At 34.6% G+C, this 14,595-nt stretch overlaps 1 protein-coding gene across 3 annotated transcripts; it reads left to right on the top strand.

The window, feature by feature from the left end:
* The first annotated feature begins 5,956 nt into the window (after positions 1-5,956).
* LOC111810820 lies at positions 5,957-12,917 on the top strand. Of its 3 annotated transcripts, none has more exons than XM_023697626.1 (6): positions 5,957-6,194; positions 9,539-9,735; positions 10,034-10,111; positions 11,454-11,662; positions 12,223-12,292; positions 12,538-12,917. In XM_023697626.1, exons 3-6 carry the CDS (start codon positions 10,060-10,062, stop codon positions 12,732-12,734), a joined length of 528 nt encoding a protein of 175 aa, XP_023553394.1. In that variant the 5' UTR covers positions 5,957-6,194; positions 9,539-9,735; positions 10,034-10,059; the 3' UTR covers positions 12,735-12,917. The 3 variants fall into 3 exon arrangements, with proteins under 3 accessions (XP_023553394.1, XP_023553393.1, XP_023553392.1); XM_023697625.1 differs by lacking the exon at positions 9,539-9,735 and having other exon boundaries at positions 5,958-6,194; positions 12,538-12,678; positions 12,744-12,917; XM_023697624.1 differs by lacking the exon at positions 9,539-9,735 and having other exon boundaries at positions 5,958-6,194.
* The last annotated feature ends 1,678 nt before the right edge of the window (positions 12,918-14,595 follow it).

Below are 14,595 nucleotides of genomic sequence, written 5' to 3'. Positions count from 1 at the left end.
TCATGAATTTGCTGTAGAGTTATCCAAAAGCCATCGTACCAGTTCTTTTATTATAAATTCATGATTCTTTAAATGAGCTGATTTTGACTTTCACTTTTAATATTTTATGTTAAAAAATATTAGGTAACACCTAAAAATAAATAAATAAATAAAAATTATTTTAAACAAAAAAAAAATTTATTATGTAAAAAAAAAAATATGAGTAAATAAAAATAATTATTTTCTCGTCCCTCCACTAACTTTAGTCACTTCCCCTAATAATCTCTCAGCAACACCAAAAATGAAACAGAAATGAAAAAAAGTTAAATTTGAGAAAACAGAAATGCCTGCATCAGATTAATAGGGGATGGGTTTACAAAGATGATCAAGATTTAAAGATTCGAGATTTCTCTGTAGTTATATCTCTGTAGTTATATCTCTGAAAAAAAGTTAAATTTGAGAAAACAGAAATGCCTGCATCAGATTCATAGGGGATGGGTTTACAAAGATGATCAAGATTTAAAGATTTGAGATTTCTCTGTAGTTATATCTCTGTAGTTATATCTCTGAAAAAAAGTTAAATTTGAGAAAACAGAAATGCCTGCATCAGATTCATAGGGGATGGGTTTACAAAGATGATCAAGATTTAAAGATTTGAGATTTCTCTGTGTGTAGTTATATCTCAGATCTCCTTTCTTTATCTAATTATTTAGTTTTATTTAGCAATTTATCTGGTCACAAACATGGTCAGGATAAATAGAATCAATTAAATTGGCCAAAATAATTGCTAACTAATTGAAAAGGAAACAAACAAAAAAAGGAAGAAAAAAAAAAAAATTCAGATTTAGTTTGGCTAGTAAGAAATATTATTTTGCATTTGAAGAGGTCTAGTAGTTTTCCTCCTATTTTATTTAATGTTATTAAAAGTCATCCTTAAACACAGGGATAATTAAAAGGAGGGAAATACGGTAAGAGACGAAGATTGTGAATATAATTGAAATTATCTGGAAAATGTTAAAGAGTATTAAACACGGTAAAGGCAAAGACTCTAACGTTCGCATGAAGTATAACATATGGATCAATATAAATTAGAGAAACAATTTTGTAGAAATTCAAACTCGAAACTGATGTCATGGGCTCACATAGGTTGACTTGGAGTTCAATGGACTTTCATTAAGGATAACGACGGAATCGAACTTTCATTAAGGATATATTCGTGACCACGATTTAAGCTAACCAGGTAAGTGACCTTACTATCGACATGGTTATATTTGATGTTGACACGTGCCCTGTGGTTCTGCACGTGTCATATATATTGATATGTGTGAATTGTCTGTGGATCGATATGCTTCCTATATGTTATGTTATGTTATAATATGTGGTTTGTATGATAATAATTATGGTACGATGTGCTCAAGGATATGTTTGAGATAGGATACGAGAAGGATGCACAAAATGAAATGTAACGATAGGAGTAAGATACGTTCATGGAACGTATGCACAAAATGAAATGTAACGATAGGAGTAAGATACGTTCATGGAACGTTAAGGTTAGGTTACATACTAGAGTGCTATGGATATGAGAGATTGATGAAAGAATACGGTTAGGTTATGGGTAGAAAGGGTTAGGTTTGTGATAGATTGATAGAACGATAGCGTTAGGGTACATTCTTGTGACGATATGACTAAGGTACGTTACATAATGATATGTCTGTGATAGGTATAAGAACGTTAAGGCTATGGTAAGTTAGAGAACGATATGACTATTAAGTGTTTACGTTATGACTTGTTTATGATATGATACATTGTATGCTAGATTATTGTGTTTAAGTACGTAGTTATGTGAACGTGAATGTATGCTATGTATGCTTTTAGTCTGATGTGATGTATAATGCATGTGTAATAGCCCAAAAATAAATAAAGAAATAAAGAATAAAAATAATTATAAAAATAGTTAAAATTATAATAATAAAAAAATAAATTTAATTAATTAATTAATTAAAAAAAAATAAAAAATAAACTTTTCCCATCTCTCTTCACTAACCTCTCATCCCTTCCTACAATTATCTCTCGTCTGCCCATCTACGCTCCAAAAAAAAAAGAAACAGAAAACCACCATGTCAAATTTGAGAAGAAGTATTTGAACAGATGGCAGATTTAGAGATTTTTGTCGGTTATTAAGGTAAAATTCTATCTCAGAACTCCTTTTCCTTTATAGTTATGCTTATAAGAAATTAATTTAGGATCAAATTTTCTTTCTTATGTTACCGTATGTAATAATCAGATCCCATGTTCAATTAATTAGATTTTTTTTAGCATCAAAAGTTATAGGAAATAAGGTTAGAATCAATATAATTTTAGCTGGCAGATCCATAAATCTGTAAAGATAGTAGCCAAATTAAAATTGGCCAATAATATCTGTTTACAGAAGAAAATAAATATAGAATTAGATTAATATCTTATTTACAGATGTTTACAAAACTGAGAATCTATTTACAGAATGGGAATGAAAATAATTACCATGAGGAGGAGGGAAGATTGAGGGAAGATTTGTTAAACAGAATTTAAAAATATAACAAGAGATATGAGAGGGCATGAAACTCCATTAAATTCTGTCTAACGGTAAATATCAGAATTTTAACAAGGTAAATTAGAGAAATAATTGTATAGAGTTCAAACTTGAAACTGATGTTATGGGCTCACATAGGTTGGCTTGGATTTCAAAGGAGGGAATCGAACTTTAGTAAGGATATATACGTGACAACGACTTAAGCTAGCCAAGTAAGTGACCTTACTATCGGCATGGTTATATTTGATGTTGACACGTGCCCTGTGGTTCTGTATGTGTCACATATATTGATATGTGTGAATTGTCTGTGGATCGATATGCTTCCTATATGTTATGTTATGTTATAATATGTGGTTTGTATGATAATAATTATGGTACGATGTGCTCAAGGATATGTTTGAGATAGGGTACGAGAAGGATGCACAAAACGAAATGTAACGATAGGAGTAAGATACGTTCATGAAACGTTAAGGTTAGGTTACATACCGGAGTGCTATGGATAGGAGAGATTGATGAAAGAATACGGTTAGGTTATGGGTAGAAAGGGATAGGTTTGTGATAGATTGATAGAACGATGGCGTTAGGGTACGTTCTGGTGACGATATGACTAAGGTACGTCACGTAATGATATGTCTGTGATAGGTATAAGAACGTTAAGGCTATGGTAAGTTAGAGAACGATATGACTATGAAGTGTTTACGTTATGACTTGGTTATGATATGATACATTGTATGCTAGATTATTGTGCTTAAGTACGAAATCATGTGAACGTGAATGTATGTTATTTATGCTGCTTAGTTGATGTGATATGAATGCATGTGACGATGTGTGGCCCTTGTACGATTATGGCTTGTTGTATGAGTATTGAAATGTAACTGAATGAATTGTATGACATGAAATACGGTAAATTGCATGATACATAACCCCGCTAGGAATATGTATGATATGTAACGAAATGAGAATGAGAATGACATGTAAGCATGAAAACGTGACACGGGGTTATGTTCATTAAATGATGACTGTAGGACTAGTGGGACCTCATGCATATTGTGTGATCATGCATTTGGGGGGATACCCCTATCCCATCACGAGGGTACGGACGCGTACATCCAAATGGCAGGACAACGATCGTTATGCCCTGCATAGCGCTGCCGTGACGGTTTTAGTTTTAACGGGTCCCGGTGGGCCCCCAGAGCATGCCCACCGGCTAGGGACAGTGGCCCAGCGGTGTGCGAACTAGCTGGTGAGCCCATACTCGCACGTATGGGCTGCGTGTAGAGTATATGGTACACGTCCACGATTACCTGTTAGGATTACACCGTAGGGAAAACGAAACGAAACGAAACGAAACGAAACGAAAGATAGGTCCCATCATTTCATTGCATGTGATTGTTGCATTTAACCCCAATAGTGGGGTCACTTACTGAGTATTTCTTTAAATACTCAAACCATGTGCTACTACATTTTTCAGGTTAAGGCAAGACATTCCTGTACGGCTGACGACGGCATCGCAACTCGAGATCATGGCACATGCATAGGATAGTGGTATTCATTTTCTTAGACTTAGGATAGAATAGGATGTTTTAAACTTAAACTCTTATTTATTTTATTTCGAGTCTTTTGTTGTGTCGTTTTAAAGAGGTTTTTGAAACACGTAAGTCCATGACTGTGTTTTTAAGTTAAAGGTTATGTTTTATGGAATTTAAATGAAGTCTTCCGCCTTCAATGTTTATGGTACGTATACAGTAGCGACCTTAAATTAAGTAGAAAATTTCGGGTCGTTACAACATGTAACGATATGAGGTCCTTGAATGATTATAGCATGTTTGTATGGAATATGTGAATGTGAACAACATGAATTGTATGACATGAAACACGGTAAACTGTCTGGAACCATAACCCTGATAGAAATGTGTATGAAATGTGCAATGAAAATGAGGATGGCATGAAACCTGGAACGTGACAGGGGTTATGGTCATTAAAGATAAATGTAGAAATAGGGGGACCTCATGCATTATGTGTGTTCATGCATATGGGGGGATACCCCCATCCCATACGAGGGTATGGACGCGTACATCCAATGACAGGACAACGATTGTTATGCATTGCATGGCGCTGCCGTGACGATTCTAGTTTTAACGGGTCCCGGCATAAGGGGCTCCCAGAGTATGCCCACCGGATAAGGACAGTGGCCCAGCGGTGTGTGAACTAGCTAGTGAGCCCATACTCGCACGTATGGGCTGTGTGTAGAGTATATGGTACACGTCCACGATTACCCCTTAGGACAGCACCGTAGGGAAAACGAAACGAAACGAAACGAAAGATAGGTCTTATCATTTCATTGCATGTGATTGTTGCATTTAACCCCAATAACGGGGTCACTTATTGAGTATTTATTTAAATACTCAAGCATGTGCTACTACATTTTTCAGGTTAAGGCAAGACATTCCTGTACGGCTGACGACGGCATCGCAACTCGAGATCATGGCACATGCATAGGATAGTGATATTTATTTTCTTAGACTTAGGATAGAATAGGATGTTTTAAACTTAAACACTTATTTATTTTATTTCGGGTGTTTTGTTGTGTCGTTTTAAAGATGTATTCGAAACACGTAAGTCCATGGTTGTGTTTTTTAAGTTAAAGGTTATGTTTTATGAAATTTAAATGAAGTCTTCCGCCTTCAATGTTTATGGTACGTATACAGTAGCGACCTTAAAGTAGCGACCTTAAATTAAGTAGAAAATTTTGGATCCTAACATATTACTAATCTATTACTATCTTTTTTTTTTAAGTTTGAAATTTCTTTAATTAAAAAATACATTTACTATTAGTATATAAATGAATCGGTTAGTACACATTTCAAAAATATTTTGAACTTTTAAAAATAACGTTAATACTCTTCCTCACATATTATCACGAATCCTTCTAGTATGTTTTATTATTACTCACATGTCCACTAACTTTCGCGTTGGTTCGTCCTCGAACAAATTCTTATCGAGAGAGGTACCGCTCTTTTTTTCCGGTGGTTTAATTGTAAGAACTTTGTTTTACTGAGAGTAATTCTATGTTGGGTGATATTATGAGAATATTTCTAGGATGCATTTGAGTGATAACAAAATATGTTGGAAAGACTCGTGTTAGTCTGTGGGGATAATCTAAGTTAGGTATCGTGACCATGTTACAGGGGAATACCGAGGGCATCAGGTGCTGAATTCGGTTTTTGAATCTTAGGCACGAACTGTTACGAAAGGTATTAATGAAAATTTTGAACATGGGAAGGTATTTTTAATTTTTAAATTTTTAAATTTAAAAAATAATATTGAAGAAATTTTAGAGGTATTTATGTAAATAGAAAATTAAGATTTATTTATTTATTTTAAATAGGAAATAATTTCTATCCATAATCCTTGCGCCAATCGGAGCGGCGAAACAAAAGGGAATTTATATTTGACCGCCTCTTCCTTCCTCCCTTTATCTCCATGAATTCTCGCCAGGAGCTCGCCGCCATCGCCCTTCAAACCACTCCTTCCGCTGCCTAACCTCCTTCTCTCTCTCTCTCTCTCGAAAGCTTTCGGCGTTACGGATTTGCGCTACTTTGTAGGGACGAATCGAGTTGGTTATCGGGTCTGTCGTATCTTCAAGGTTTGGTTCCTGTAATTTCTGTTCTGCTTCTTTGTATTGATAGTTTCCCGTTGTTCCACATTGAAGAATTATGTTGTAAGTTCTCGTGGTATAGCCAATTCTTCTCCTTTGCTTCGCATTGTCGTTGAATTGAAGAGGTTATTCTTGCTTTTTTGTTGGTATTTTGGAATTGATTGAAGTGGGTTGCTTGAATGCTAGAATTTCCGTGTGACCTAAGGGTTCTGATTACTTGAAGACGCTTCTGCTTTTTATTTTGGAATAAAGTTCAGATTATTGTTTTGTAGTTTTCTTTTATGGATTTCTGTAAAGGGGGAAATCGTCTAAAGCAGGGATTTCTTGGTATGGGGAATACTTTAGGGCAAGGAGAGGGGATGAGGACGCCATCACTACCTCTCACCCTTTTTCTTCCCCCTCTGAAGTCTTTATCACCATCTGGACTCCTCGGTGGAAGTGTCATACTCCTTTTGAGGTTTTTTTTTAGGTGTAAAGAACTTATGTACGACCAAGATTATAAAAAAGCAATGACAATTTTAAGAAATCAGAGTTTGTGTAAGAAATCGCGTTTTTGGTGTTCATTTGATGTCAAATTAGTTAATATTATAAAAAGAAGTTAAAAGAGATCAAAGTGAAACTAGACTTCGGGTTGATGTAGAATATTAAAAAAAAAACCTCAATTTTTGGTCTCGAATAGACCTTGATTGGTTTCAAGTTCAAAATAACTGAATTAGACCAATAAAACAGTGGCATTCTCGATCATCTTTATAATTCTGTTTTAAAGTTCATGAAACCCACGAAGTCAATAGAAACTAGAATGGCGTATGTTAAGAGTTTACTTGGCATGTATGGGGGTTACCTTGTTATGTACATTCATAGAAACATTCATATCTTGTGATTTTGAAGAATGTAATGTAAGGGTATTTCATTTTGTGTTGGGGTATGTCTTGTTAAGTTAGTTTCTCTCACTCAATCTGGACTGGACATAAACAAGTTCTTCCCGTTTTTCTTTAGCTTTGGTTCAATTGTGGAGATGCCTGCCAGTAAGGTGGCCAAATAGTTTTGATTTTTTTTTTTTTGCTGAAAATTACTTGAATTTAGGAGAATGTGGATCAAATATACCGTCTCTGACTATCTTTTAGACTTTCCTCTTGTGATCTTTTACCATGTTCTTTTAGTTGTTTTCTTTATCTGTAGATGATTACTCGTTCTCTCTTGACATGACACCAAGGACACATGAAACTGAACCAAATTGATCCGGATTCAATTAAGTTAGTTAATGTCATTGTTGGGTTCTAATTGACTCCATTTAGGACAGTTTGGTTAGTTGTTCAAAATAAATTATATTAACCAAAGAAAACTGAACCAAACCAATTATAATATAATTATGCAATATAAATCATATGAGAATATGAAGAATTTTATTTTTTGAAAGATATATTTTTTCTCAAATCACTCTCAATTGAATATTTGAAATTATTAAAAAGAAACTTTAATAAAAAAATCTCTATCTTAGCCTTTTATGAATGAAAAGAATCCCAAAAAGAATCCTCATGTTTTCTTATCTCACCCTCTCAGCCACTTCTATTGACAGACCCCTCCATGCCCCCCCTTTGTTGTTGTTGCTTTCTCTCTTCCTACGCTTTCTGCCTCCCACGAAATCCTCTTTTGAATCCATTCTAATATCATCCTCTCAATTTCCTGTTGGTTTCTGCTGTCGCACCATCATTGTTGCTGGCCTCCACACTTTTGCCTCTAATCTTCTCTCAGTATTTCTAACTATAAGTTAAGTAACCCTTTCTCTCTTCCTTGATCGTTGCCCTTGCTTTCAAAAGAGAATTGGTAAATTGATCGGTTAATTCATTCCAATCTGTTTTGGGCAGAAGCTTGGTTCTTTTATTTAATGGAGCTTTTCTGCTGTAGAATGTAGGTCTAGGAGGCCTGTTGTCCGATGAGATTGATCAGTGTCGAATACGAAGTGTTTTGTCTTGGATAAGAAATAGGGTACCTTTATTAAAATAAAAACCTCACATAACAACCTAAAAGCCATAATGAGAGGTGTTTCTACACTGTCTAATAAGTTAATATATAATAAATTGCTAAGGTACTAGAGAATCCAATCCTAGTGAGCACTTGAGGACTGCTCACTTGCAAAATGTGTACTACTTTAGAATCAGATTTCATTTGAAGCTCATTATGGAATGAGGTGAATTCCTCTCTCTCTCTCTCTCTCTCTCTCTCTCTTGTGGTCGCATGTTTTTGGGATCATAACTATTTCAGTTTACGGTAGGAGCGAGTACCTAACTGCTAATAGCTTAAGGCTATGGTTCTGGCCTTTGGAAGTTTTTGTGAATTGGAATTTTGATGGCAATGGTAAGATGTTTTGATTTATTTTTTGTTTTTTGAGATTGTGTGTAGAGTTCTTCAGAAAGGTGAGAAAAGCAAAGGACTTTTGAAGATAAGATCTTTATGTTCTAATTTTGTGATAGTGGAGAACATTCCACCTCATGGTGATGTTGTTTTTGTTTGGAAGGCTCTTATTTTGCAGTCCTTTTTGGATGGGGTTTCCTCTACCCCTCCCCTCCCGAGAAGGGGAGGTTTCTGTGGCGAGCTAGGTGGTATAGTTTTGTGAGGCCTTTGGCATGAGAGGAACCATATAACATTTAGAGGATTTGAGATGACTTCAGTTATGTTTGGTTCTTTGTAATGTTCCACATTTCTCTTACACTTCAGTAGCGAAGTCTTTTGTAATTATCCTTTAGGTCTTATTTCATTTTGAGCTCCTTTTTTCGTGGGATTTGTTTTCGTGTGACTTTGTATTCTATCATTATTTTCTCAAGGGAAGTTCTATTATTCATAGAAAAACAGTTTTGGTGAATACAAAAAAGGGACTAAAATGAGTTATACGCAAACAATCATCAATACCATCAACAAGTCAGAATATCTTAACACTGTAAATGGTTTTTTTTTCTTTTGAGGTCTGCGATGTCTGTGAGTGTATGGGCCAAAATGATTTACCATCGTAAGTACCTTTTAGGGATTCTAGTTTCAATCCAGGATTTAAGATTTGAAACTAGATATTCGGTTCCTGAACAACCTTCATGGCCTTTTTCTCTTACACTATATAAAATCACGACAAATAAGAGGGATAGATCAAATCATCTGAACATATGCCAAAATCAACCTAATGACTAATCAAATAAGATTTACCTACTGTTCATATCTACTGTATTGCTTCTCGAACTCCTCCTTACGTCTGCAGTCGGCCAAATCAGGGCTTCATTGTATTCAATTATCTCTCTTATTTTATTTTATTTTTCCGAAGTATTCATTTGAGTCACCTTTTTTAGGGCCCATGCTTGTTGAAGCCACCCTACAAGGTTTCTAGGTTGCTTTTGGAAAGAATTTCCTGCTTTGAAAAAGTATCCCAAAGATCCTCCAGCTCTTACAACAATTTCTGAGTTCGAATTCTAGCCTGTGCCTTCTGACACCAGCTCTAGAGTTTAGGGATTTGATTCCTATCTTATACTTTTTCATTCATTTAGTGGTAATCTTATGAAACAGATCATTATTATCCACTTTTATCATATAGCTTCTTCTTATTCTTCCCTTTTTTTCCTGTTACTATTTTTATTTTATAAGAGGCAATTTCATTTATGTTCGAAATTTACAAAACCTTGTTATTTTAAAACTTCCTTAACTGTGCATTGCATAGGGTTCGGATAAACAATTTTTTTTATGTTGTGTTATCATTTTATTCTTATTTCACGTTCTTAATTACATAACATGCAATCTTTTAGGTTGCAACTTGTTGGCGCTTTCATCTCAGAAATTCTTGTTTACAGTGTCAGGTTGTCATCTACCCTCGAAGATGGAGATGCTTACTACAAGTTCTGGTGCCATGCTAACTCTTCTACCCCCAGGTACAAGCAACTAATTTTCGTATTGTTTCATTGATTTGATGCAAGTGGAAATGAATCGATTTAATTATAATAATAATAAAAAAAGACAAGTACAGGAGAAGGGAAGCAGGATATGGCATTTACCTTACCTTAGAAAGGAACACGTAAGAAATAAGAAGCAACCCATGTCTAATTTGATTGGAGAAGTAAGTTAATGTCAGAATTCGTAGCATGTCACTCCAGCATTAGGTACTGTACTGTATAAAATCCAAGGAATTGTCAAAAGTTTTAAAGATATCTTGAAGGGATTCCATTATTCCTTTCAGTCTAAAATTAGCCATTTCATAAAAATAAAAAATAAAAAATAAAAAATTTATAATTAGCCATAAAATAGCTTTAGAAGGAATTCCATGTAGAAATCGTCCTTTATTTTCAGTCACCAAGCACAAACTTCTGAAAATCAGGGATCTCACATCCTTCAGTAAGCTCTAAGAATTCCAAATTTGACATGATGAAAATTCCACCTTTATTGGACACTCAATAGAGGAATAGATGGTCTATATTGGGAAAAGTTGACTTTTGTGTGGACCTCTTCCTAGTCAGGTTAGCTATGTTGGTAACTGAGGTTAGGGTTTTTGTTTAGTTAGGGAGAAAGAGCAGACTTGCAAGAATGTCCCCAAATTATCAAAATTCCAAACGAAAAGAGATGTTATATGATCTTATACTAACAATATCTATCATGGTTTATTAAGTTTGGGAACAAATAATAGCTGGTATAGATCCACTCGAGCAATCTGATTGTCGAGATAACATTTATGTGCACTGTGCTCAGTGTGTACATATGAATGGTGTATATATATATATATGTATATATATATTTTCTTGAAAGTAATAGATAACTATTGTAAAAATAATCGTTCCTGGTACAGCTGTGAAAGGTCACAGCTTTTCATGGTTCTGTGGTCTCATTATTTAGTCAGGATTTTTATTGATGGACTATAACATCTTGCTTTTTCTTTGGAATGTATATTTACTTACACTCGGTTGATTGGAGCAGTCAATTTCCATGGCTGCTAATGGTGATAATGATTTGTCAAATGTCTCTATGTTCGTAGCATAATATATGTCCTTTTCCTGTGGTCTTATGTTGTCCTTCATGCTTTAAGTTTTAATATATTTCTTCTCAGACTAAAGAATGGAACTAAGTAACTTATATTATCTTTTGTATTGGAATACCGTTGTAGTTGCATTGATTTCTTATTCAGTTGAAAAGCATTGGTTTCTTGCTTAAATTAATGTTTTATATTACCATTAATTTGAGATTTCTTTGATCTTTAGTTGTAATATTGTCTTTGTAAAATAGTAGGTCAGCATTGGGGAAAAATGAAGGCCAAAGACTTCCTTCTTAGAAGGGATAGTGTCCAACTTCAAACTCCTAATGGGAGGAGACAATCTGTGATTGCTAAAGCAGGACCAGTTTTTCTCAAACCAATTCCATCTACTGGGACGAAGGGAGGCGTTCTGTATTCTACTAGAAAGAACAACAACGCTTTCATATGTTTTGCTGCATTGGTAATTTGGTTCTCATTAATTTGTTTGTCTTTTAATGCTTCCTTATTTCAACTGTTCTCTGTTTACTTCAAAGCCCTGCTGGTAGTAATTGTTCTATATCAAAAACATTACTGTACAATCCTAAGCTTAGATGCCAAGGGAGAGTTTTAAAAGTCTTCCGAATCCGAATTTTTAGCGGGGTGAATTACCTGAAGCGGATGTGATAGGTTGAATTAATACCTTGATTTGGGTCTCTATGGCTAATGTCTTTTGTAATATCAATTATGTCTTATTCTTATGCCTTATTATTTTGGATTAGAGCCCCTTTTGTACTTCCTTGGGGACTGGTTTTTAAAAAAAGTGTAGAAATGAGAAATAGTTGAAGCCACATTTTTTTTTCATTTACCTAATCAATTAGTTTCTGGGTAGTGGATTTTCAAATAATCAATAGCAAAGAACAAAATCGAGTTTTAAGCATAGTGAAAGACTTAAACACAATATTGTAGGGGTTTATATGTGTGTGTGTATATATATATATATATATATATATATATATATCTAATGACGCTGTCTCTCTGCAGAATGCTAGGTGTGCAGCGGAGCAGACCCAGACTGTTACAAGAGAGGCTCCTACAATCACTGTTCTTCCCGGTAACAATCACTTGCAAATTTTATGAATAATAGTAACTTTAAACTTCAAACTTCCTAGCAGCAGCATATGCACATGCACATGTTACGCCTTGCAACCCGAACATCACCGTCTGTTACTCCTTGCTAATAACATGCTTCACTATGTTCTTACCTATTCGTCAGCATCGTCCTAGGTTATCATAACTTTGCTGTTGCTAAGCCTTATTTTTAGCCATACATTGTGTTGCCTAAAACTAAAATTGCAGGCAAGGAGAAGTCGCCGCAACTGGATGATGGCGATTCTGGATTTCCACCTCGTGATGATGGTGATGGCGGCGGTGGAGGTGGCGGTGGTGGAGGAAACTGGTCTGGTGGATTCTTCTTCTTTGGCTTCCTTGCTTTCCTAGGCTTTTTAAAAGATAAAGAAAGTGAAGGGGCATATGAGGATGATAGGAGAAGATAAATTTCCTAGGCTTTTTAAAAGATAAAGAAAGTGAAGGGGCATATGAGGATGATAGGAGAAGATAAATATATTTTGATGAAATTTATAAAATGTAGATTCAGATTTATACTTGGAGACAATCTCAAAATAAACATTTGTTTGTAGTAACGTTAATCCCATTTGATTTCTTTCATCCACTTAAAATTCAGTAATCCCTATGGATTGGCGTTAAGAACACACCAAGGCAATATATAGTGATCCTTACATGCCACCAAGTATGCTACCTTTGAGCCATCGTAGTAAAAAATTTGAGCCATCGTAGTAAACTTACATGCCACCAAGTATGCTACCTTTGAGCCATCGTAGTAAAAAATTTGAGCCATCGTAGTAAAAAATTGAAAACTAAGTTTTTTCCGTGGAGTTCGATGGAAAGACATCTTATAGGGTTCAAATTCAGATGCATCCTATCATTGCCTAATCATCCTTACCCCAAACTCTTTGTCACCAACCTGGCAACTCGTCACTATTCTCATTAACAGCATTAACCAACCTGGCAACCATATGCTTATTAAACGCCACGCCGGGCCGCTGGTTGACCACCAACCTGGCAACCATATGCTTATTAAACGCCGGGCCGCTGGTTGACCGTTGGTTGAAGATAAAAGTAATCGAATCTATATGAAGTTTTACTATTTATTAAACGCTGGCCGGGCCGCTGGTTGAAGATAAAAGTAATCGAATCTATATGAAGTTTTACTATTTATTAAACGCTGGTCCGCTTGTTGAAGATAATCGAAGATTAAGTTTTACTATTTATTAAACGCTGGTCCGCTTGTTGAAGATAATCGAAGATTAAATTCATTGGGCAAAAGTAATCGAACCCATGTTAAAAGTAATCGAACAATTTTACTATGATTGGGCAAAAATGGGTTTGACAATTTTACTATGATTGGGCAAAAATGGGTTTGATTAAGATTTGTTTCTCTGGAACCAGTTTTAGAAGTTTTACTAGGCAAAAATGGGTTTGATTAAGTGATTAAGATTTGTTTCTCTGGAACCAGAAGTTTTACTATGATTGGGCAAAAATGGGTTTGATTAAGTGATTAAGATTTGTTTCTCTGGAACCAGAAGTTTTACTATGATTGGGCAAAAATGGGTTTGATTAAGATTTGTTTCTCTATGATTGGGCAAAAATGGGTTTGATTAAGTGATTAAGATTTGTTTCTCTGGAACCAGAAGTTTTACTATGATTGGGCAAAAATGGGTTTGATTAAGATTTGTTTCTCTGGAACCAGTTTTATGGGTTTGATTAACTGAAACCAGTTTTAGATTGCAAAAGTTTTACTATGATTGGGCAAAAATGGGTTTGATTAAGATTTGTTTCTCTGGAACCAGTTTTAGATTCATTGGGCAAAAATGGGTTTGATTAAGATTTGTTTATCCAGGTTTCTCCGAAACCCATATGAAGTTTTACTATGATTCATTGGGCAAAAATATATGAAGTTTTACTATATATATATATATATATATATATATATATATATATATATATATATATATATGAAATTTTACTATGATCGGTTAAAAATGGGTTTGATTAAGATTTGTTTCTCCAGATTTTTACGGAACCTATGAAGTTTTACTATGATTCATTGGTCAAAAATGGGTTTGATTAAGATTTGTTTATAACAATGACATCATTATGAACATAAAGCCCCATCCTATAACTGTTTGAGTGAAGTTGATCAAATTTTTTATTTTGAGTCTTTTGAATACCTCTAGTCCAAAAATAAAATGGAAAAAAAATAAACCAAAAAAATCATTTTTTTTTTTCATAAATATTGACATTTGTGAAATACATTCGAAAACAATACATTTAACG

Source organism: Cucurbita pepo, chromosome LG14 (assembly GCF_002806865.2).
Source record: "Cucurbita pepo subsp. pepo cultivar mu-cu-16 chromosome LG14, ASM280686v2, whole genome shotgun sequence".
Taxonomy (NCBI): Eukaryota; Viridiplantae; Streptophyta; class Magnoliopsida; order Cucurbitales; family Cucurbitaceae; genus Cucurbita; species Cucurbita pepo.
The sequence above is the reverse complement of the archived record's forward strand: the minus strand, read 5'-3'. Positions and strand labels throughout refer to the sequence as shown.

Excerpts from the sequence above, each read along its gene's own strand:
- LOC111810820 (XM_023697626.1), top strand. The coding sequence starts at position 10,060 with ATGGAGATGCTTACTACAAGTTCTGGTGCCATGCTAACTCTTCTACCC. Across the intron at positions 10,112-11,453 it reads GCTAACTCTTCTACCCCCAG|TAGGTCAGCATTGGGGAAAA; the intron begins GTACAAGCAACT and ends TTTGTAAAATAG. Across the intron at positions 12,293-12,537 it reads TACAATCACTGTTCTTCCCG|GCAAGGAGAAGTCGCCGCAA; the intron begins GTAACAATCACT and ends CTAAAATTGCAG.